At 41.9% G+C, this 22,167-nt stretch overlaps 1 protein-coding gene across 1 annotated transcript in view; it reads left to right on the forward strand.

Moving 5' to 3' along the window:
- Positions 1-22,167, forward strand: part of LOC114448341 (furin-like protease kpc-1) — a 125,620-nt gene that overhangs the window by 19,353 nt on the left and 84,100 nt on the right. Inside the window, 3 exon segments of the mRNA XM_028425249.1 lie at positions 5,192-5,242; positions 8,654-8,815; positions 13,373-13,478. Of these exon segments, the coding sequence (XP_028281050.1) occupies positions 5,192-5,242; positions 8,654-8,815; positions 13,373-13,478 (319 nt within the window).

Below are 22,167 nucleotides of genomic sequence, written 5' to 3' on the forward strand. Positions count from 1 at the left end.
TTCGCGAAGTTGGTAACCAACTCCATGCCAGTGGGGGAAAAATTCCCCCCTGCACTACTAGATGCTCATGCTCTGACTGAACAAAACAACACGTACCGAACCGTGTGTCAGAGACATAAGCAGCAGGACCAGTGAGATGCTCTCATTATATAAACGTGTTAACTTCAGGGTCAGGGTTGAACGTAAACGTAGCCAAACAAGCTCATTTTAATTGTAATACATAGCAAACCAGTGTGATGTAATTATGTTTTTGCATAAACATATTAAAACAAATTAAACTAAGTAGAGTTGCATGCCCATTTTTTATTTGATTTTTGTTTTTGCTTAATGTTGTTCTGTACATCCAGTGCAGAGAAACACACGTTAGCATTGACATTAGAATGTGGTTGGTTTGTGGAATAGTGATGGAATGCATGAAGGAAGACTTTCAGGCACAGTTTCATACATTTATCTCTCGTGTGTTCAGTGAAAATCTGCGTGGATAGCCAAAAACTGCAATTAGTCTTACATGGCAGATGCCCAAGCTTATTTTGAATTGCAGGTCTTTGCATAATGAAAGGCTGTGCATCATTGTGCTGATATCTCACTAATTTACTCGAGATAAATTTGTTCCAGATTTCGAGACTGAATCCTACACGACAGAGAGAAGTTGTAGCCATTAACGTCAAAAATCTTGGACGACAAAGTTTCATACTGTTGCACTTAAAAGTAATAAAATCAGACAGAACAGAAGGCTAGCTGAACAAATACTGCACTGTCCCGAGCACTCACTTTTATAATGACTACATCTGTAAGCAGTAACATTAGGACATGATGTAAGCATTGAGGATATCAGGACCCTGAATTAGCTAAAGGGAATCCAGCCATAAGTTGTTGTATTAGTCACATGTGCTTTGAGGATTATCAGTATCTGTATAGTTTGACCTGACTTTGGACCTAATCTGTTCTCATCCACATCTTATTCTAATAAGGTCTTTCATGTCACTCTTCAGTGCTTAGAACATAGCTGCTAACTGATTTGCAAACAAAATGGCCACGAAGTGAAAATTTTTATTTTCAAAAACCTCTCTGACACTAAAAGAATCCAGGCTTGTGCACATCTCAGTTCTGTTGTTTGGTTTTACAGTAGTTAGGCACTTTAAATGTTAAATTTTCTAAGTAATCCATGCTGCCTATATGAGGCAGATCATCTCAAAAACAGGTGGTGAGTTTGGAAGCATTGTTAAGCTAGTTTTCACTTGCTTAGTTCCATCTTGATCCTACAGATGCTCTCTCTCTCTCTCTCCCTCTCCCTCTCTCTCCCACCCACTCTTCCATCCACACAGGACAGAGAAAACATTTGAATTTTCCCTCAATGCTTCCTCACTGTTGAGGCGTTTGTGTGTTTTTTTTTCTCCCTCTTCTTATTTTTTTTTTTTTTTTTTAAACTCCAGTCACATCCGCAATCCCGCGGCCCTATAAGGAGCTTTCACGCTTTTTGGTTTGCTTTAGATGTTTAATACCCCCTCTCTTTTGTGTCAGGGAGCCGGAGAGGCGTTAAGAAGCGCTGATAAACCCCACTTAGATCCCTTCCTGGCCCGTCACCCTGGCCTGCCGGGCCGCTTTAGCAGGGAACTGATCTGTGACGGCCTGCCACTCAAACTGAGCACTTCTGAAGGCTGACACAATGGAGTGAGCAACACACCAGAGGGCCCAGGGGTGGGTGGGGAGGAGGGAGGGGGAAGAGAGTGAGGCAGAGGAGGGAGAGGAGGCCAAGAGGTGCCCTAAAAGACAGCTAGAGTAGGGGCCAGAGTGTATCTCCCTGTTATCTATTTCCTCTCTTTCAGTTTATGCAGTCCCCACCCCTCCCTTTGCTTCTTTGCCACTGTGGAGCTCACACTCTTTCACTGTTCATCCTCTTGTCTACGGTAACACACACACACACTCTCCTCTGTTGTTTTTCTCTCCCTGGTCAGAGCTGTCAGTCTGGCAGCTAGAGATGAGAGATTGGATGAAGAGGCAGTGAGTTGCTGTGTGTGAGGTGGGAGGGTTAAGAACCAGATAGGAATCAGCAGTGCAGTGCAGGGCCTGCTGACGGTGGGTCATGTGGTGCATTCAAGTGCTGTGTGGCACAAAGGGTCCGGCCAGGGCCAGGCCGACGAAGCGTCAGGAAGCACAGCATTGAGATTGACAGGCAGAAGCAAGGGTTGTGGTGGCGGCGGCGGCGGTGGTGGGGGGGATGTGGCCACTGTCGCTGCCATTGCCATCACTTTCCCATGGGGCTGTGGGTGGGTAGTGAAGCCCAAAATGTCAGCGCTGATATCTGTGCAGCTCGGCTCGGCTATCACACCGCTGCAGCTGCCTGCCATCCACCGCATCCACTCATTCATACAGAGACATGGGAGTATTATGTGCACACACACACACACACTTTTCTTTCTGTATTTCCTCAGCACCTTCCTCATTCATTCACCTCAGGTCTATAGAGTTGCACACATATTCTTCATGGGATGTCTTTAAATACACATTCACACACATTTTGACTCCTTCCATCTTACCGCCTTCTTTCCTCCTCCTCCTTCTCCTCCTCCACACATTCACATTGTGCCTCTGTCAGTTCTACCTCAGCTGTTCAATCATGCAGTTGCTCTGCTGCTCGTTGGAAAACGATTTTTCCAAACAATCTTATGTTTCATGCCTTTGTCTTTTCTCACTGATCTCAAACCTTTTTCTCTCTGTGTGCTCCTTTGTTTCTATTTATCACGACTTTTATTTTGAAAGAACGAATGTCATCTGCTTGTGTTTGATGCTGAAGTTGCAGCAGCTTACTTTGTATTGCAACATGTGTTGGGTAAACATGAAAAGAGTTCTGTTCGTGAAGTGTGATGTCAGTTTTCAGTGTAGTTTGCACGTGACTGTTCATTTATTTATTTTTACATTGTGTGTACTTTGTGTTGAACTTGGTGTGTGTGTGTGTGTGTGCCCTCTGTGTCACAGTTGGATGATGAATGTGCTGACAGTGGAGGGGTCAGTGTCACAGACAGTGCGGTCAATTGCCCCTCATCCCCCGAGTCTAACCTTGAGCAACACTCCCTATAGAGTCTCAATCTGCCATTAAGGTCCACGCCTACACACACACACACACACACACACACTCACACACATTCCCCAGTGAGCATGTGCCATTAGTAGCTGGCAGGGCCTGGTTTGACAGAGAGCGATTAGCTCCCTATCATGTGTATTGATCACTGTGTTCTGGCTGCTCCTCCAGAGGAGGGGCTAGGGGCATTTAACAAGGCAGTTGGGACACACACACACACACACACACACTCTTACTGACATCCCTCTTCATCAGCATGTATATACAGTGCATGTTTGCACATGTGTGTGATAGTTTTGGTAACTTTTTCAGAAGACATCTTTAAATTTACACCAGGGTAAGCTAGACAGAATAAAAACTAGCACAGTAAGAGGTGGGGATGGACTTATGTGTGGGCAAAATGGTTTAATTATCGATTATCTCAGATGGGCTGCATCTTCTACGTCCTCGTATTTGTTATCAAAATTGAGAAGAAAAACGTTTTTTTTTTATAAATGTATATTTTTGTCTAAACTTTGACTTAATTTTCTGCAGCCTCTGTATAATGAAGGGTTAATGTTAACTGTACAATAGCCTTCTATACTCAAGTTAAAGCTGCATAGACACGTTTTATCATCCATTACATCAAACGCTTCTCAACTAATTTACACTAAGTTGATTTAAGCCTCCGTCTTCCACAGAGTGTTAAATCAGATGTCTGATGATGAAGCCTCACTGGACTTCACCAGTTGGATTGTGCTACTTTGTGAGATTAGACTACTCACAATACTAGTATAATGCAGTTAAATGTATATAATAAAGAGAATCAGTTAAGAATGTACAGAATAAAGATCAGTGCTGCCCTTGTACCTGTGGATGCAGTGATCTCCCCGCCCCTATATTGACAAAATAGCTAGACTAGGCTGATCTATGCTGTTCAATTCTATATTTGCAACACATGCTTGTGCGTCAGCAGCAAATGACTCACAACAAGCACATAGAGCAACAACATGGAGCTAAACAGTCAGCCACATGCTGGTATTCTGCTCTTTCTATGCCGTCAAGTTCAACAGTTAGTACGTGCAACATCTGCAAAGGAAGTGTTATTGGATGAGCATCAGGTACCAGCTGATAAATTCAGATCTCTACAAAGTAGAAATCATATTCTGTAATTATTTACACTGAGCTTATTATGTTTAAAACATCTTAAATTAGCATAAATCAATATGTTCTGCATAAAATAAACAGCAGTTTGATTACATTTTGCGATCTGTGCACTCATCACGCCTCTTCCTGTCTGAGCCTTTTGCACATAATATTGCAAATGTAGCGTTCTCAGCTTTAACAGCTGTCTCCTCTGGGTAGTTGAGACCAGCTCCTAGCTTTTGTTAATTGAGTCTAATTGAAGAACATGAAGGGGGAATAAAGCCAGCAGGCTTTTAGGACATAAAAAACTGCAGCCGCCTCTCAATAGTATTTATTTTCAACCTCTTCCACTCTGATTTAAGTGTAAGAGGACAATAGTGGCCTGACAGTGATGTGTGTGTGTGTGTGAGTGTGTGTGCGCATCTGTGATCTGTTGTTTGATTTACTGCGCCCACCTTCACAAGGACCAGCCTCTTATCAGATCAAAGCTGCGAGCAGCGGCCTATGAAAGAAGTTGTGTATGTGTGTGTATGTGTGTGTGCATGTGTGCTGCGGAGGACAGAGGTGTAGGTGAGGCGGGGGTGTTTTTGTTGCTTTTAACCCAGGACAATGGGACTGTAAAGGAGAGAGCAAGCGAGCACTCTTTGAACTAATGAAGAGGAAACCTTTTACTCTCCTCCATAAAGATGCCCAACTCTGGCCGTGCTATGGATTTTCCCTCTCTTTCAAAGTAGAATGAAACAGAATAGAACAACATATTTTATTTGCTCCGTGTCTTACACCGTTTCTCTTTTATCCTGATAAATCCTTAATCCCAGACAAAAAGCCACGCAGAGCAAAACCAAAACTGAAGGTTGTTAGAGGTGTGGTATGAAACGAACACCAATAGGTCAAAATGTATATGTTTCATCGTCAATTTAAGCGACAAAGTTTAAAGCTTATATCTAAAAAATGCAGGATTAACCCTTTGTTTTGTGATATTTGCAGGTTCACTGGGTTCAGAGGCAGTACAGTCGTTATAGAGACAAACGGGCTCCTGTAGCAGACCAGGGTCAGGCTAACGGTAAGTTTCAGCTTCTTTTTATAATGCTCAAGCAACTGAAAATCATATTTACTGACCTTCAGTGATTTAAAAGCCCCTTTAATCTATAGTAGTCTTCCCTGATGTTGTATATCCATAACCAATAATTACATTAAATAATCATATTATCGTAAGTTTCTGAAGCTCCGTTTTGAATCTCGATGTGTGTGTGTGTGTCCACCTAAAGTCCAAATACAGGCAGACAGTCGCAAACAAATAAACAAACAACAAATAATCACCTGTCACTCATAATTATGTATCCTAATTAAATCAAGTGTGTTATCAATAAGTCACGAAATGGGAACTTATCAATAGAGCCTATTTTTTTTGTATCAGGCTGTTAAATGTTTATTTTTGCGGTATAGTTGGCCATCCTCATGTTGGCCTCTTCAGGGGTTGACTCATTTTTGGAGCCAGCCCCCTAGAGGTTGTGGTATGAACTGCAATTATTAACACTTCTCCTGGCGTCATTTCTATAGGTTGCCATTTCATAAGAACATATTAAATAAAGGAAATATAAACCTTCATATAGTACATATGTAAGAATCAGAAAGTGTGTGTGTATGACCTCATCACTCAAAAAAATGCATCCATAATGAGTTTTTTGCTCATTGCTGTGATATCATTGCTGGGTTTGATTATAGCTGGAAACCATTCAGACTGAAGCTATGTAAGAATTCAGGGGCTGCATGGTTGTGTTAAACCAAGTGTTGTTAAATGAGATGGTCTGGCTGAAGAAGGATTTTCCATTTCCATCACCAGCTGTCACAAATTGCTGCTGCTTTAATAGAAACATGCATGAAAATTAAGCTGTAAGAACAAAAGCTGTGGCTCGAAAATGACGAGACGAGCAGCAACAGATTTTCAGGTGCTCCAGTTGTCCTTATTATGAACAGAGGAAGTAAAACTGAGAAATAAAAATGTCACTAAAATCATGCTTTAGTGAAGGAAATAAAAAAAACTACCACTTATTGGTGTTTTTCACAGGTTTGGATAGCTGCACACAAAGTGTAACAAATTAGTCTGCAGTGTTGGAAACACTTCCAGCATGGATGTGTTTCCAATACAAGAAGACCTTTCAGTATCTTACCTGCTTCAATAAACCTTCAGTATTTATCTTTATTATATTCACTGAGTAATATTTAATAGGACAATTAGAATACGATTATGTTAATGCTCCACACTGGATGAGATAGGCTCGTGTTAGGGAGTTATTCTGGTCGGGCATGTCATGCTCTGGAATCAAGTTCCTTCTTGTCAACACTTATTTTACTCTCAAATCAGTCCAGCTTATTAATTTGTTGTGTTGTGGTGTGTGAGTTAACACAACACTGAGTACTTAACAGAGCAACAGAACAGCAGAATATCATAAGTAAAACTCTTATTGTTGCCTGATGATCACATTTCCTTAAAATTATGCCAAAATATTTGACATTACCTGGCTAGACTGTAAGAGAGACAACATTTCTAATGGGTAGCAACATCAAGTCCGCTCATACACACTGCACGTGTGGTGTGCTGTGTTTGCAGTAGGATGTACTGGCTCACGTCCTGCTGCAGTGTTTTCTCTCTCTCTCTCTCTGTCTCTTTGTGTGTTGCCATCCTCACAGTGTCGCTCAGCCTCTGTGCTGACAGATGATATAAAAGCAACAGAGGGAGAGAGAAAGATGAAACAGTAAGGAGATGGTGGATGAACACTGCAGCTGTGCGTTTATTCTCATGAAGGGGAGAAGGAAAAAAAAAAAAAAGAGGAAGCGCTTTTGGCCAATGTGAACTTTTCAAGTTTGAATGTATTTTTGGATTGAAGCTGCCAACGTTCAATGAAGTCTGCCAGTATTAAATATCGCAGCTATGACCATCTTCATGCCAAACACTGTTTCTTGGCAGAGTGAAAAAAACGCCTCATTACGAGAAGTTTATTGAAATACAAAAGAATTATAATAATGGAAGCACTAGTCTATTGTTTTAGTGGTTTACAGAAGTCATAGCTGTACAGAATGGAAAGATTGATATAGAAAGCAGACGTTTGGATTTATTTTAAAATGAATTTCAGTAGATTTTCAATGGATAATGTTGGAACAAGTAGTCAATCAGAAAACACATTCTGTAATGCTGCCTAATCCTTAATCCATCAACCTGTATGCAATGACTCGCTGCCTGCTTTGCTCAAAAAATATTTGCAGAATTGCTAATAACACCTTAGATTTTTTATATCAACACATGTATCTACTCTACTGTATGCCCTTCCCTATGTCATTTGTTGATACTAGTCTGGTTGTCACTCTCTCTCTGTCTCATACCTTGTGGCTCTGTTTGGTTTATTTCTAGGTGCAGCCAGAAGCAGTTTATTCTGTGTCTGTTGGTGCCGCCTGCTAGAAATACAACTCAAACCCATGAGATCAATTCATTGTATAGAATAGAAAAAGAATTAGGAGGGCTGGCCAGGATGCATGTTATTCTGAATTTGTAGCACAACAATAAGTGAGCTTTAGCGTGAGGTTGAGATTGAGCCATGCTAGCATGCTAGCCATGCATCCCTTGATGTTAGTGCACAAACATAGCATATGTTTAGTATTAAGCATAATATTGTTTTTTTGTGTTTTTAATTAACCATGAAAGTAAATTTCTATATTATATCTTTCTATAATGACTTGACAAAAAGTATTTGTGAGTCGCTGCTTGTTAATCATAGCTTCAGCCTACTCTGGTTCTGCGATGGGAGGGGCGGCTAATTTTAAAATATGTGTTTTACACTTGCTAAGACATGGTCCCTAATCAGAATGTATTAATGTAATGCAGCTGTAATCATTTGGTTCACAGGAGTACTGAACCATAGGAAGTTGTGTAGCAAATCAAATGGTTCAGGATCAAATTACCTCTAATTAATACTGATGCTTGAAATATATTCCTACATGTCCGTGTGCAATGTTTTATTCCAGTCGGTTCAGAAAAAAGAGGCCAGTGTGATGTTAATTAATTTGGCAATACATACAGTAAATTATTACCAACTGATTCATATCCATCATATATATAAGAGGGAGGGAAAAAAAGTGAATGGCAGTTAGATGGAGAGCTGTGCACGGGTGGAGGATGTGATGAAAGAGAGAGAGAGTGAGTGTGGCAGTGAGAGTAACATGAACAGCACAGAGTGGAAGGTACAGGCCTTGATGAGCTGATGGCACAGCCACAGACAGCGAGCCAAGCTGCGCCACGGTAATGAGATGCTAATGAGATGCTAATGATATGCTAATCTGCCAGCAGTATTCCACCTCAGTGGAAAGAAGGGGTAGGGGGGGGGGGGGGGGGGGTTCATGGAGGCCTTTTGCCATTGGTTAGAGACCAGGGATGTCCTGAAGTCAGAGTTCAAGACAAGAAAAAGCAAACTCCACACACTCATACATGCATGATATATCTGTGTGTCTGCAGGTTCCCAGAGGACAGAGCCTGCAACTGACAGGCAGCCTGAGGAGAATACGAGTGACCAGACTCTCACCTTCAATGACCCACTGTGGCCCATGCAGTGGGAGCTGGTGGGTGTAATTACGTGTGTGTGTGTGTGTTTGTGTGTGTTCATTGGTTTTTATCTGGAAGTCTCCCCTCTCTCTTCTTGTCTTCATGTTGAAGGATGTTCCTCTGACAGGCGTAAGTCAGGCAGGCTTTCATGTGTAACTGGAGAGAGAGAGGGAGATCATGGAGAGGGAGAGAGAGGAGGTGAAGGGGGTTGTCCATGTTGAACTGAGACAGATGTCGGAGATTGATGAGGCTCAGAGCAATACTGACACACAACTGGGCTGCAACAACAAGACATGCTCATCCCTTCAGCAGTCTTGTTCAAGCTGTTTGCCCAATATGTGGATGTGAAACCTTAAAGAGGTAACAGACAGTATGGCTGTGTGTGACAATGCTGCTCTGCTGTCAAACTCTACAGATTAGTCACTGTGTTTTTAATAATGAATTTTTATTACAACTTATCCATCATTACCAAATTGATCTAACAACATTAAGTATATATATTAAAAATATGAATATATTTTGTATTCTCACCATGCACGAGTGCAATAATTTAAGTACAATATGTTTTTCTGTGTAGATCCACAACTTACAACCATTCAGTTTTGGTGAGTCTGATTTTGATTATAATGTACCGTATTTTCCGGACTATAAGTCGCACTTTTTTTCATCCTTTGGCTGGGTATTTGACTTATACTCAGGTGCGACTTATATATGAAAGAATATACAATTAGTTACCCTTGTGTCCTGACGTCCCATTACATATAATGGTAGCTGTTCTGTCCCTCTCCTGACGGTTCTCTTCCACCTCCAGTTGTCCACACTTTGCATTCCGAGCATAGGTGACGTGCATGTTCATGGAACGTGTGCTTGCAGCTGATAGGCCAACAAGTCGCTAATTCCAGACAGCTATATGAGCACACGGTAGTCTGCCTTTTACTCTTTTACAGGATGTTTATAGGAATTTCTGTGCGGTAAGGCTAATCATTTCTCTGCCTGAGAACTTATGCGTGTGTCTCACTCTGCAGCCGCACCACTTAAGAGGAATTCAAGAGGCAACGTTATGCTAAAAACCTAGTGATTTACGCTGGTGCAACTAATAGTCTGGTGCGACTTATCTATGTTTTTTTTCTTTATTACGCATTTTTTGGCTAGTGTGACGTATATTCCGGTGCAACCTATAGTCTGGAAAATACGGTACTTCTGATTAAACCACTTGATGAAGATGAATTCTTCAACACACAGGCTCAGCAGTTGGCAGTAAGAAGTATGAGCACAATTATTATGGCCTTAATTGTTTTTTTTCACATAGGCAACAAATTAAACCAGCCCAATAAATCCACACATCAGTCCATATTTTTAGTAATAAATGGCTAAAATAAATTAATAAAAATAAAATTGAACAAAGTTTGTTTTATGTCAACTACAATATATGAGTAAAATGCAACATATAGTTCATCAGTGTAGGTTTAAATTTTCAGGAAGCTCACGGTGCTTTCTTGGTACCAAGAAGAGGAGCTGACGTCACTGGCTGCTTATGTAAATCCTGACAGATACCTCTTAGACCTTTTTCTGAGTTTATTATTCAAGCATATACTTTGCACAATAGCATAATCCCTTTCACCAAATTGTAGTTAACAGCGTCATTTTAGCCTTTATTGTTTATAAATCTCTGGTGCGGCATCGCCTGTGATTCACACTCACACCCTGCAGGGCTGGAGCCAATCCACACGATGGATGGTCTTGACTGACACGTGAGGGTGTAATCTGGCAGAGTGAGGAGGAGGAGAGGCGGGGTCAGAGATTCACCACAGCAACCAGCAGCAGGCTGATTGACACCTCAGCTCTCAGGGCAAGATGGAGGGGCGAGAGTCAGGACGGGGGCGGAGGGTGGGAAAGACATAGAAGAGAAAACATGGGGGAATATGAAGCAGGAGTGACGGTGTGAATTGTTGTGCGGTCATTCCTCAATTTAGAAAGTTTATCACTAGATTGTTAATGAATTGTGTGTGTGGAATAACATTTAGAGGGACACTAAACAGGTAATGATGTATAGTAAAATTTAACAATATATTAATAGATGAATAAAAAAAAGAATATCTCTCTCTCTCTCTCTCTCTCTTGCTGGCCTGCTCGCTCGCCCTCCTCTCCTGCTTTCATTCTGTTGTGTTTAATCAGCCTCTGGTGGACGTAGATATTGATTGAGGGTCAGTAATCTGCTCAGGGTTGGTAGCCTGCCAGGACCAGACAAGTGTGTGTGTGTGTCTATGTATTCTAGCCTGGTGTGTATGTTCCCAAAAACTGGTGTGTACATGATGGGTGAGTAGTACACACACACACACACGAGGCAAGTGGAGGCTATTGTACCCTTGCTGAGGCTGAGTTCAGCTCCTTCATTTAAAGCTGCTGAAATCCATATAGCATTCTGAACGTACTTGTTGTGGATGGAGTGTGTGTGTGTGTGTGTGTGTGTGTGTGTGTGTCTGTGTGAGAGAGGACAAATGTGTTTGTGTGCTTTTGCTGAGGGGCAGCTTAGATAAAGGCAGAGCAGCAAGAGATTGTTTTGTTGTTGTTCTGTTTACATGGGTGTATTCTGCATAGAGAAAGTGTGAGTGTGTGTTTGTCTAGTGCTCTTTGTTGCATGAACTTTTCACAACTCTCCTAGCACATGTGTTCAAGCATGTGTGTATGAATATGATTCTGTGCACTGTGTGTGTGTGTGTGTGTGTAAAAGCTTGTGTTGTTGGTTATCACTTCATGACTTTGTGTTTGAAGTGAATCAGCGTTCAAGATGCTTCTTTGTGGGCTTATATCCAAGTTCACAAAGGTGTGCATGTGTGTGCGCAGGAGTACTATGTGCCTGTGCTGCTTGTGTGTGTGCGTGTGTGTGTGCTTGTGTGTGTGTGTGTATTCTCCCCAGGGCTGGTCCTTGTGCTCTGGTGGACGTTAGCCGGCTAGCTGCCTCAATTCATCTGCTTTATTCACATGCACTACAAAGCATTGCTGCTCCCCAGATGCAACCCCCAAACACACATACCAACACACACACACACACACACACACACTAACCCCCTACTGAGCTATTTTTTTCAGTGTGCTTACTCTCCCCCCCCCTCTCTCTTCATGACGATAACAACAACAGAGTTGAAGCCTCTTGAAACACTCACTTTGAATATGAAATTGGTTGGTTTGTGTGTGTGTGTGGGCAGGAAGGTTTTGGAAACTGCTTACATTTTTTGGTGAAAGTGAACTCACCATCTTTAAGTGTGCGGTTTGTGAACACTGAAGGTGTATTCAAGTCATGCATGCAAGTATTTGGTGCCTCTAAGTTCTCATGGGAGCTGCAGCAATGGTTCTCTTGCCGTGCCGCCATGGTGGGGTTGTTGCTCTGCAGCAGTGTGCTGATTTATGTGTGTTTGTGTGTGTGGGTGGGTGGATTTGTGGTTTGAGGTGCAAGGATGAAAGATCTGTCTGTGTGCCTCGCCCATGAACTCTCTGGGCATTTTTTTTTTCTTCAGAGGACGAGTAGATGTTCTCTCATGTGACTCAAGTAAATATGTTCTTGCACATATAACACTGATGCTGCAGCAAGTATAACCACATACACAAGAGACCAGCATTAGTAGGTTATTATACACAGTGACAGGAAATGGATAACAACAATTCAGCCCTCCATGTTTGCACCATGGACAATCACATTTTGATAAATGAGACGTTTTAATGAGAAAAATGCAGAGTAGAAAAGCAATGCTATAATGCCGGAGTTTTACATGTAAGTGAACAAGAATTACGCTGGTGAATTTAGTGGAAAAGTTCTCATTTCATTACAGTTTTAATCAGAATCAGAAATACTTTATTGATCCCAGGGGGAAATTGCTTGCATTCCAGGTGCTCCATGTATACTCAAAAAAACAGGTTAGAAATACAAAATAAGGTAAAATAGTAAGAGTAGAATAAAAATAAAACCTAATAAAATTCTAAACATTAATAAACATTCAAGTTAAATCCAGGCAAGTGAAAACTGAGTCATATATAATACAACTTTCAAACAATCTTGCAGTGTCTACAATAAATCCAATATGGATATAATTAACAAGACAGTGTGTTAGATCAGATAAAAGAACTGATTTGATGGTGAGGACATGTGTAGCATAACAGTAGTTGTTCTGAAAAGTACCTAAGAAATATGTTGATAAAACAAAACAAAACATGCCCTTAGCCAGGGTCCGCATAGCAAGTTAAAGGATCGATATACTTTTTATTTTTTGCATTATCTTATCACATAAAGCCCACTGAATCCAGCTTTCTCTCAAGGTAAATCCGGGATGTGTGGGGTGTTGAATAAGCAAAGTGGACCATATTTCTTGCTGTAGGTCTAAACTGGCTTAGCTTTGCTCCTTCCCCACAGGGAGTCACAGTTTTACTGTGTTCTGTGGCCCATCACTGGAAAAGTCACTTCCATTAGCCATACGCACATGTGGATGTCTATGACATGGATGCAAACCATTATAATTGATGTATCTGCAGTAGTACAGTGCAAGTTGTAATAATGGTGTTTTTTTTCTGTGTGTGTGTAGTTTACACAAGGCGAGTACAACTCCAGTGGGTACGACCTGAATGTGATGCCGGCTTGGACGAACAACATTACTGGAAGTGGAGTGGTGGTCAGCATCATAGATGATGGTGAGTCTGACGTCACAGCAGCACACACACCTCATCATCCTCCTCATCCTCTGCTCCTGTAGTTTTTAACCTGCTAAAGGTTTTAGATTGTTGAATACTTGTCAGGTTTAATGTGATGAAGCTCAACTCCTGGCCTTGAGTGGAGAAGGTGAATGATTTATGTTAGTACCACCCACCACCACCACACTACCACCGTCATCTTCGTCTCAGTCACGCCACAATGAGAATTCATTTCTGTCTGATTGCTGGGATATCTGGCAACAAGGGAAATGAGAGAGCGGCATCTTATGGGCTCATTCATCAAGAACTAATTGAAGCCTCACTAGTCTCAAGTGCTGATAGAGCTGGAGTAGTTGTTGGAGTGTGCTGTTTTGTATGTGTGTGTTAAAGTGTTCATGTGGCACTTTCTAGTTTTTGCATTCAAGTGCCTCTGACTCCACAGTTTGTGTGTGAAAGTGACTGTGTTCTTAGAAATAATGTGTTTGTGTGTGTGCACGTGTTGTGCTCTTGTATACATGTGTGTCAGTTCTTAACTTCTGTGTCTGGTTTTGATGAAGGATGCTGTTACTGTGCTGAATCACTGTGGACAGAAAGGCTCGTCTCTGCTCTGCATCCTCTGTGTATATGCATGCGTGTGTGTGTGTGTGTGTATGGGCTCCAAGGGGTGGAGGGTGGATACAGAATGAGAAAGAAACTAAGTAGAGGAAGGATACAGAGGGAAATGTCAGGAGAAAGCAAGAGCAAAAAGGATTCAGAGGAGGAGGCGTATGTGTTAATGTGTGTGTGCGTGTGCGTGTGAGACAGAGAGTATTAGACTTGCACCACTGAATCTCCTTTCCTCTGAGGCTATTGTACTCTGCTCCACCTCTCTGTATTGATTCCACTGGGCAGGAGCTCCCTAACTCTTTCTCTTCAGCTCTCCTCCTCTTCCTCTTTCCCTCTACCTTTTTTTTCCTGTTCCCTCTTTGTTAACGAGGAGGTGACTTTTTCCTCTCTTTTTTTTCCCCTCTCCTCCCCCTTTTTTCCTTCCTGTCTCCCTCCCTTCACCCCCTTCCCCTTCTTTCGCTTTTGGACAGTCTGCCTCTCACAGCTGAAGGATCATGTACATGCTCACCTTTAGCCACCTTTCAATCGATGCCTATTGATTTTAATATCACAATGAAATAAATTATTTTTCTTTGAGTGAAAGCGCCCCCCCCCCCCCCCTCCACCTCCCTCTCCTCCACTGTCCTTATCTATCTATCCATCCTTCAGTTCAATCCCTCTGTTTTAGAGGTAATTTAATTGGCATCTGAGGCCGGTCCTCTACAACAACCGCTGAATCACATTCACCTTGCCACCTTCAATTTGAGTGCCTGTGTTTGGCCTCGCTGTGATGCTACTCTTTCAGACAGTTGCACCATTAGATATATTTGCATCAGCTTTCTTCTACTGCTCTACTTAGTGGACTATTGTATGACCCCTAAAATGCTGATGGCCCAATAAAACAAGGGGCTGTGTTTATTAACTGTATGTGCATATTTATGTCTGTAGGCCTGCCTTTTCTCTCCTGTAATAACTATTAATAACCAGTAGAACTCAATGTATCCCAGAGTTTCTACATTATCTCCATGTTAAAGCGGCTGGTGTCTTCAAATTGATGTGCTGACCATAAATGACATTCTGGGAGCGTTTCTGTATGTAAATGAGCATGCACATGCCCAAGAATATAGAGAAGGTGAGATTTTTCATACCATTTGATATCTTGTTTGTGTTTGCACATTAAATGTGATGTATAGATTGAAAAATGAGTCCTATGGACTGTTTTTTATTACAGGAATTAAGCTGTCATGCGCTATGTACGTCAACATAAGCAGTGCTCATTAGCCTGTCATCAACTGATTATGACTGATAAGTAGGTTAAGGATATAGCTTCATCAGAGAAATCACACACACACACACACACACACACACACCCACCTACCTTATCCCCTTTCAGTACTGTGCAGTGTCCCCATCTCCCATGGCCCCAGTCAGCCATGATCAGGTGGCCCAAAAGCACTCCCATATTGATCTGCGCTTACGCCATGGTCATTACATGTCATTGGTACATGGAGGCCCACAGGGCACAAAGTAGACTGAGGGATGGATGGATGGATGTTTGAAAATATAGTGAAAGAAGAGCAATATCAAAAAAAATGTCTGATTGACTGTTAGGATAGTATGTAAACTATATGGTAAACATCAATTTGAGTATTCAGCACTGTACTCTGAAGCATTTCTTCTTATTTATGGTTCAGTAAGAGACCACGGTGAATTGAGGGTAGGATTTTATAGTTGCACCTTGAAATGCAGTGCACTGAGGGGATATTGTAAGCCTAATCCAGATGCAGAGCTGTATTTATGCTGTCAAACTGTATGTGTTTATCCGTGATGTAGGAGGTGTGATAAAAGATTTTATGGCTGATTACGAAGGCTTACGTAGCCACTCTCGGAGGCAGAGCTGTATTTTTGATATTCTACAGCTCACACTGATTGACTTAATGAGGTGTGTCCACACAATACAAGAAGTATTTACTATGCACTGTCTGCTTATTGTGTGTCTGTATATATTCCATATATCATAGCATATATGGAATGGGCCACACAAAATGTGCATTGAAGTCAATTTAGGTAATGAACATTAGTGTTTTCAGCACTCTACAGGGCGACTTAATTGGCTTTTAATTTAGTGCATTCTTTTGTTGGTGTCCTCATACATGGCCTTCAGTCAGTTGACCATCGTTACATCATCCAAAATAATTACTTGCATCGTTGTGTAACTTCACAGAAACGGCATTATCATGGTGCTGCAGTTCAAACACACATGATGCGTTTACTATTTACACTACCTGTTTCTGATCTGTGTCAGACCTATATGCTGGCAGACTTATAATATTACTCAGAAGTATATCAGTGTAAATAAGACCAGCTTTAGTTGCATTAATTTACCACACATCAGAATAGCCACTGAACACACGTCCAGCTGCTGTTCAAGTTCTTTAGCCCAAAATAATAACACCAATTACATGATTATCTTTACAATGAGCAACAAAGTGGTTGCCAAGCAACACAGAAGTATCTGCATGAGAATAAATCTAATATTTTTATAACAATGGCTATGTTGTTTACATAGTTGTGATTAATAACTGTGATTAATAGTTTTTTGTTTTTTTTAATTTTTAAGTACAGCAAAAATTTAGTTGTTGTTAACATTATGTGTGTTGTCGTTCTATCTTGATAGGCTGTTGTTATGCTGATGTTTTCACCACAGAGAGCCAAGGTTGGGAACTGTGTAATAAGATGAAGCGCATCTTTACGATGCGTGTCTCAGTACCTTTTCATCAGTGTCCGTAAATACTTGTATGCTCACGGTGCGTATGCATTCATGCATTAAGGCAAGCTCCTGGCTTAAGTCCAAAGAGTGTCAGATGCCTGTTTGTGTGTGTGTGTGGCTGTTTGGTAGAAATGACACTGGCCGGCCATATAAAAGTGTGTCTGACAGGGGGAGCGAAGGAGTCAGCGCTTTTTTTCCTCCCTCCTCGCCCCCCGCTGTTCAATCCATCCAGCTGCTGTCACCACAGGGGAGCAGACAATCTATCAAGGCATCGGGATGCATTCTCCTCACCTGCGCCGCGCCTTTAATGAACAGCCAACATGATCCCGGCTGACAAGCAGGAAATGGATGTAATAAAGATTGTTTCTGCATGCTCTTTGCATCCCTGATAAATCACCTCGCTGTGCAACAGATACGGGAGCCACATGGAAATTTGATTTCACACGGCAAGGGGGAGGAAGAAGAGAGCAGTGGGGGGAAAAAAGAGAGCTGCTAGTGGCAGGGTCACTCTATTTAATTCCTCTTTTTCTCCAGCGGAGCAGTGGAGCAAGGTGTGTGAGGGTTGAATGGAGGGGCTGTTGTTTTATTTTTTTTCTTCTTCTACCTGTTCTCTACTTATCCCACCAACGCTCTGTTAGGTCTGGAACAGGCCTCTGTGCCTGGAAGTCTATAAACAATAACAGACAATGTGTGCAGTCACTCACAAGAATGTCCGTCATCCTAATTGGACGTACCTTTTATGCGTGCACTAGGGGGCAGGGCCGCATCTACCATCAGAATATGGAGGGAATAAACAATTTTAAATATTTATATTAAAAAAAAAAAATCTTTGCAGTTGCCCTAATTTTACAGGGATGTTTATAGAAGGTGTGTACACCTGCCCCAACATATATACACACACTTTATTCTGTTGATTTATTGAAGTAACCTTTCTATATGATGACATGATGATAATTACCAAACTTTTTGTTTCATCCGGTGCCATTGCGTCAGCTGAGGCATATTTATCAGTTACCTTATTGGCTGAGAGAGTGGTTTGGAATCCCCATCTGATGTAAATTAAGTGTTGTAAATTGCAGACATGTTTTATAGGAAAGTCACCATCAGATTTAAATCTGGATGTAGAGGTTATGAAGGGCATTGCTCTTGTATTGCAGGGTAGAGTGAGAGTGAGTTGTGGCATAATGTATGAAAAGGAAAACACCACATGCTCCCTTGGATAGTCTTATTGTGCTGTTGATTTAGTGTGCTTAGCTCTATTCAGTTTTTTTTTTTTTACTGGCTTTGTCCTGTACTACAAGGGTTAAAGGAGACAGGGTCACCGGTGTATCAGGGGCTAACCCAGAGATTTAGTGTAATTAAACTAAGATGCTAATATCTTTGGTATGAGGGAGGAAGCTGTAGTACCCGGAGACCCGGAAACATGCAAACTCCACACAGACAGACCTCACCCAGATTCAAAGCAGGAACCTTCTTGCTGTGAGTTGACATTGTGACCACTGTGCGACCCGTGCTCATGTCAAAATGTGAAAATAACAACACAAGTAGGCCTGCTAGAATTCAACACCTTCAGCTTTTTTAAAGAGTTCTTCACTTCCTAAGGCCATTTCTGAGCTGACTTTTTATTGTTATTGTTAAAACTAACTGTAAGTTGATCAGTCCATCCTGCTGTTATGTAGGTGGAGAAGTACAGTACTCTGGGCTATAACACCTGCTAAAAGGTAGGCAGAAGTTGATCACTACCTGCAGGCAATCCTCACAATACAACCTTTCTTTTTCTGTTTCTTTTTTTAAACACAAAAAGCACATGACATGATGTAAACACTATGAGTCCAAACAACATCACATGAGCTACAGTCCAAACTCACAGAAAATGCATTTGTGTTGCAGAGTACAGGGAGGGTGAGGGAAATGAGGGGAGGGGGGGGCTAAGAAAAGAGAATAATGATTAGAGCTGGGGAGAAATAATAGTGGGGGAGCAAGAGAAATACATGGGGAATGGAATATAGGAGAATAAAGGGAGAGTGAGATTGAGATAGGGAGCGGATGGGAGGGGGAAGCGGGGAGATAGGGAGGGAAAGGGGGGGATGCAGATATGGGGGTGGGTGGGTGGGTAATTTATGATTTAATCTAATGCAGTCTGGACCTGCTGTAAGTCACACAGACCTCAGCTGGGAAAGCGAGGGAGGGAGAGGTGGAGAAATTGAGAGAGAGACATTAACCTTTCCTTGAAGCGAGTGTGGAGCTGTTTTATCTGACCAGCGTACGCTCCTGTAAACCTCTTCTGCTCTTCACTTCCTGTTTCCTCTGATTTAACAACCGCTCTTCTATTGCGGGGGTTTTCCCATAATCATCATTCTATTGAGCTAAAATTTGAATCTCACAATATACTTAGGTTAGTTGATTTTGCAGCTTTTGATGGTAAATTGTTAGTGACAGGCTCCATGTTTGGGACACGTAATGCGTACAGGTCTCCTAATGTGTTTGTGTTCTGAACAGCAGCAGACTCGAGCAGAAAAAGAAACTAAGAAACTCAAAAGAAAGTCTAACTTCAGCTGAATAAAGCCTCAGGGAAAAAACCTGTCAGAAAGCCGCCTACACTGCCTGCCTGATACATCACAGCTGTGAGAGGCGCCAAAGATGGGCACGAAGTCTATCAAGTGAATGAGGAAAATTAAGGATTACAAAATTCCACCTCAGCAAATTCATGCATGTTCTCCAAGCAGTCGCCCTGCAACTTTTGCATCAGGCAACAAACAGTCAGTCTGTCCCCTCACAAGCTTCTCCAGGATTCACATATTGCCGCCGGCATCGCTGTCGGCATTTTCACCTGTTTTTGTTCACCCTAAAAAATTAAAAAATAAAAATTTTCGGTTTGAATTCATGAGGCCACATTAGCTTCACATAGAAAGCCAATGTTTAAATGTTAAATTAGTGTGTGGCTCCAAAGGGCAGCAAATATTTTGGTGGCTTACTGTAACTAAAACTCATGAGGGAGACTTTTAAATATGCTGAAATTGAGCCAAATATCACAAGTAATCAGAATCATCAATAACCAAGCTGCTGCCACGGGCATTGCTGCTGGCATCGTAGGCGATGTCTTAGGGAAAAAAAGGGGAGTTTAATTGCGATATCTTTGATCGTACACAGTGAATGTGTGTTGTAGTGTACAGCAGTGACAATGATATAGTGCTAATTTCACAGTCAGTATGAATACTGCAAGTTTAATTATAGAATAGCATACTGTGTGAATTTACAGTATCCACAGAGGTGGGGTAGGTTTTAATTTTGATTCCACCTGCTGTTAACACCACATGTGTCAGAACACCTTGGTACACACATTTACATTTCCTCCTTAACTTGGGGATGTGAGGTGACTGAGGCACGAAAATCCTTACTGTATAGTGCAACATATATACAGCATGCGGTTGTCCAGATTAATCTGCCAGCGCTGTATTTAGAGAGAAAGATGACTTTTTATCCTGTTTGCACAGCCGTTCACACACTGCCACATGCAACAAAATGCATGTGCACGAGCTCTAATGGTTGTGTTGCTGGTCAGCATCTAGACAAAACAAACTACATCGTAACCTAACCAGCTAATGATTGGTCGGCCAGTTATAAGGTTACATTGACAAAAAGGTCTTCGTGTATTCAACAAAAGCAGCCAGACAGAAATTTATGCTGATATAATTATGTGGTTTCAAATACAAGAAATCCAAAGTAGAGCACATGACCGACTCCCAGAAAGAACACCTTTTAGAGAAAACATTATAAAAGGAAACCTCTGTCAGGCCTTTGCAATTATTAAACAGGAGAATGACTCACTCAGATTGCTGTGATTAAGTCGTTTCATTCACTTCTTGTTTTTTTTACTTGGTCAGTGGATGAGCTTCTCGACAAAAACAAACAACAGTTTTCTTAAATATTTAAGGCAAAATTTAAAATGTGCAAGTCAACGTGCCGGTAGCACTGAACAGCCCTCTCAGTTTAGAAGCATACAGGAAGGATCTGATGTCAGTTCAGTTGGCATTCAGAGCATTAATGATGTCTGGTGTCTGCAGTTTATAAATAACAACATCCCACAACAAAGCATGACTGTCCCTTTAAGAGTTTATGTGCGAATTTGTAGATTGAAGATAAGTAACAAGATACCGAGCCATGTTCGTGTGCTGCCAAGAGCTGGCAGGACTTCAGTGTAGAAAGCATCCAAGGATACCTGGAAAGAGGACCGGAGAGACGATTGCTGTGAAAAACGGACACATGTGAAGCAAAACAGCGTCTCATGTAGGATGGACGTTTGGATTTCTGTGGGCCGTGAGACTGCTGTGTAATACAGTGTTATACAGAGTGTATGAAGGATTCAGAGGATCCCCCTCTGTGAAAACTTTCAGTGTACTGGCCTCCTGCTTTGGACTCTGGTAGGATAGTTAGAGTCCCAGTTGTTTCCAAAACGCTGCAAACCAACGGATTCCGTGTTAGCCAGCTGCACCAGCGCCTACTATCAGAGTGCAACTCTTGTGTCTGCATCAATAATCTCCCTCCAGAGAACCATTTGCCTGGATAAATATTGGTTTTTGCACTGGCCCCTGTAATGGCACCGTGTGCAGGCAGCGGGGCCCGTAAGTGACTAAGTGACGTTGTCTGTCACGCCGTTGGCAGGCTGGCGTGGGAGTCGTTGGCACATTGTGGGGTCTCTCCAACGCTCATTTGAATTCGCTCGTCCCCAATCATGCCACTACACTCGGCGACTACACACTTCTACACTCCACTCACACACTACTCCCACTACCTGTTTGGGCGCCGGAGCTCTCATTTGCATGAAATAAGATGGAAATGGAGCCCTTATTTATGCCAACAGAAATGGAGTGTGTTATTAAGGGCACTATTGTGCAAAAGAGACGGCGGCGGTAAGAATACATTACAGAGGCTATTTCTGGAGTGGCTCGAGTCACACAGAGGGTAATGCTTTACAGGTCCCTGATGACTTCTACAGTCTGGGCACCAACACTCTGTAAGGCATGTGTGTGTGTATGTTTATGTGCGTTTTGCATGTGAATGTTTGTTTATATGTGTGTGGGCCTGTGTATTATGACATTGTTTGTGTATGTGTGCATTTATCTACAGTAGTATGACTGTATAGACCTGCTGGCACCTGGTGCATTTTATTCTTGGAGATGATCATTTGTATTGCCCAAAGGATGAGTTTCCTGTGATTGACAGGTCTCCATTTTATGCGGGCTTCATTGTAAGTCTGTTTGTGATGTGTAGGCTGGGCAGGAGGGACTTTGATCTCCATTTCTGTCAGTCAGGCATTGATACAGCTGTTGGAAG

Source organism: Parambassis ranga, chromosome 16 (genome assembly GCF_900634625.1).
Source record: "Parambassis ranga chromosome 16, fParRan2.1, whole genome shotgun sequence".
Classification (NCBI taxonomy): Eukaryota; Metazoa; Chordata; class Actinopteri; family Ambassidae; genus Parambassis; species Parambassis ranga.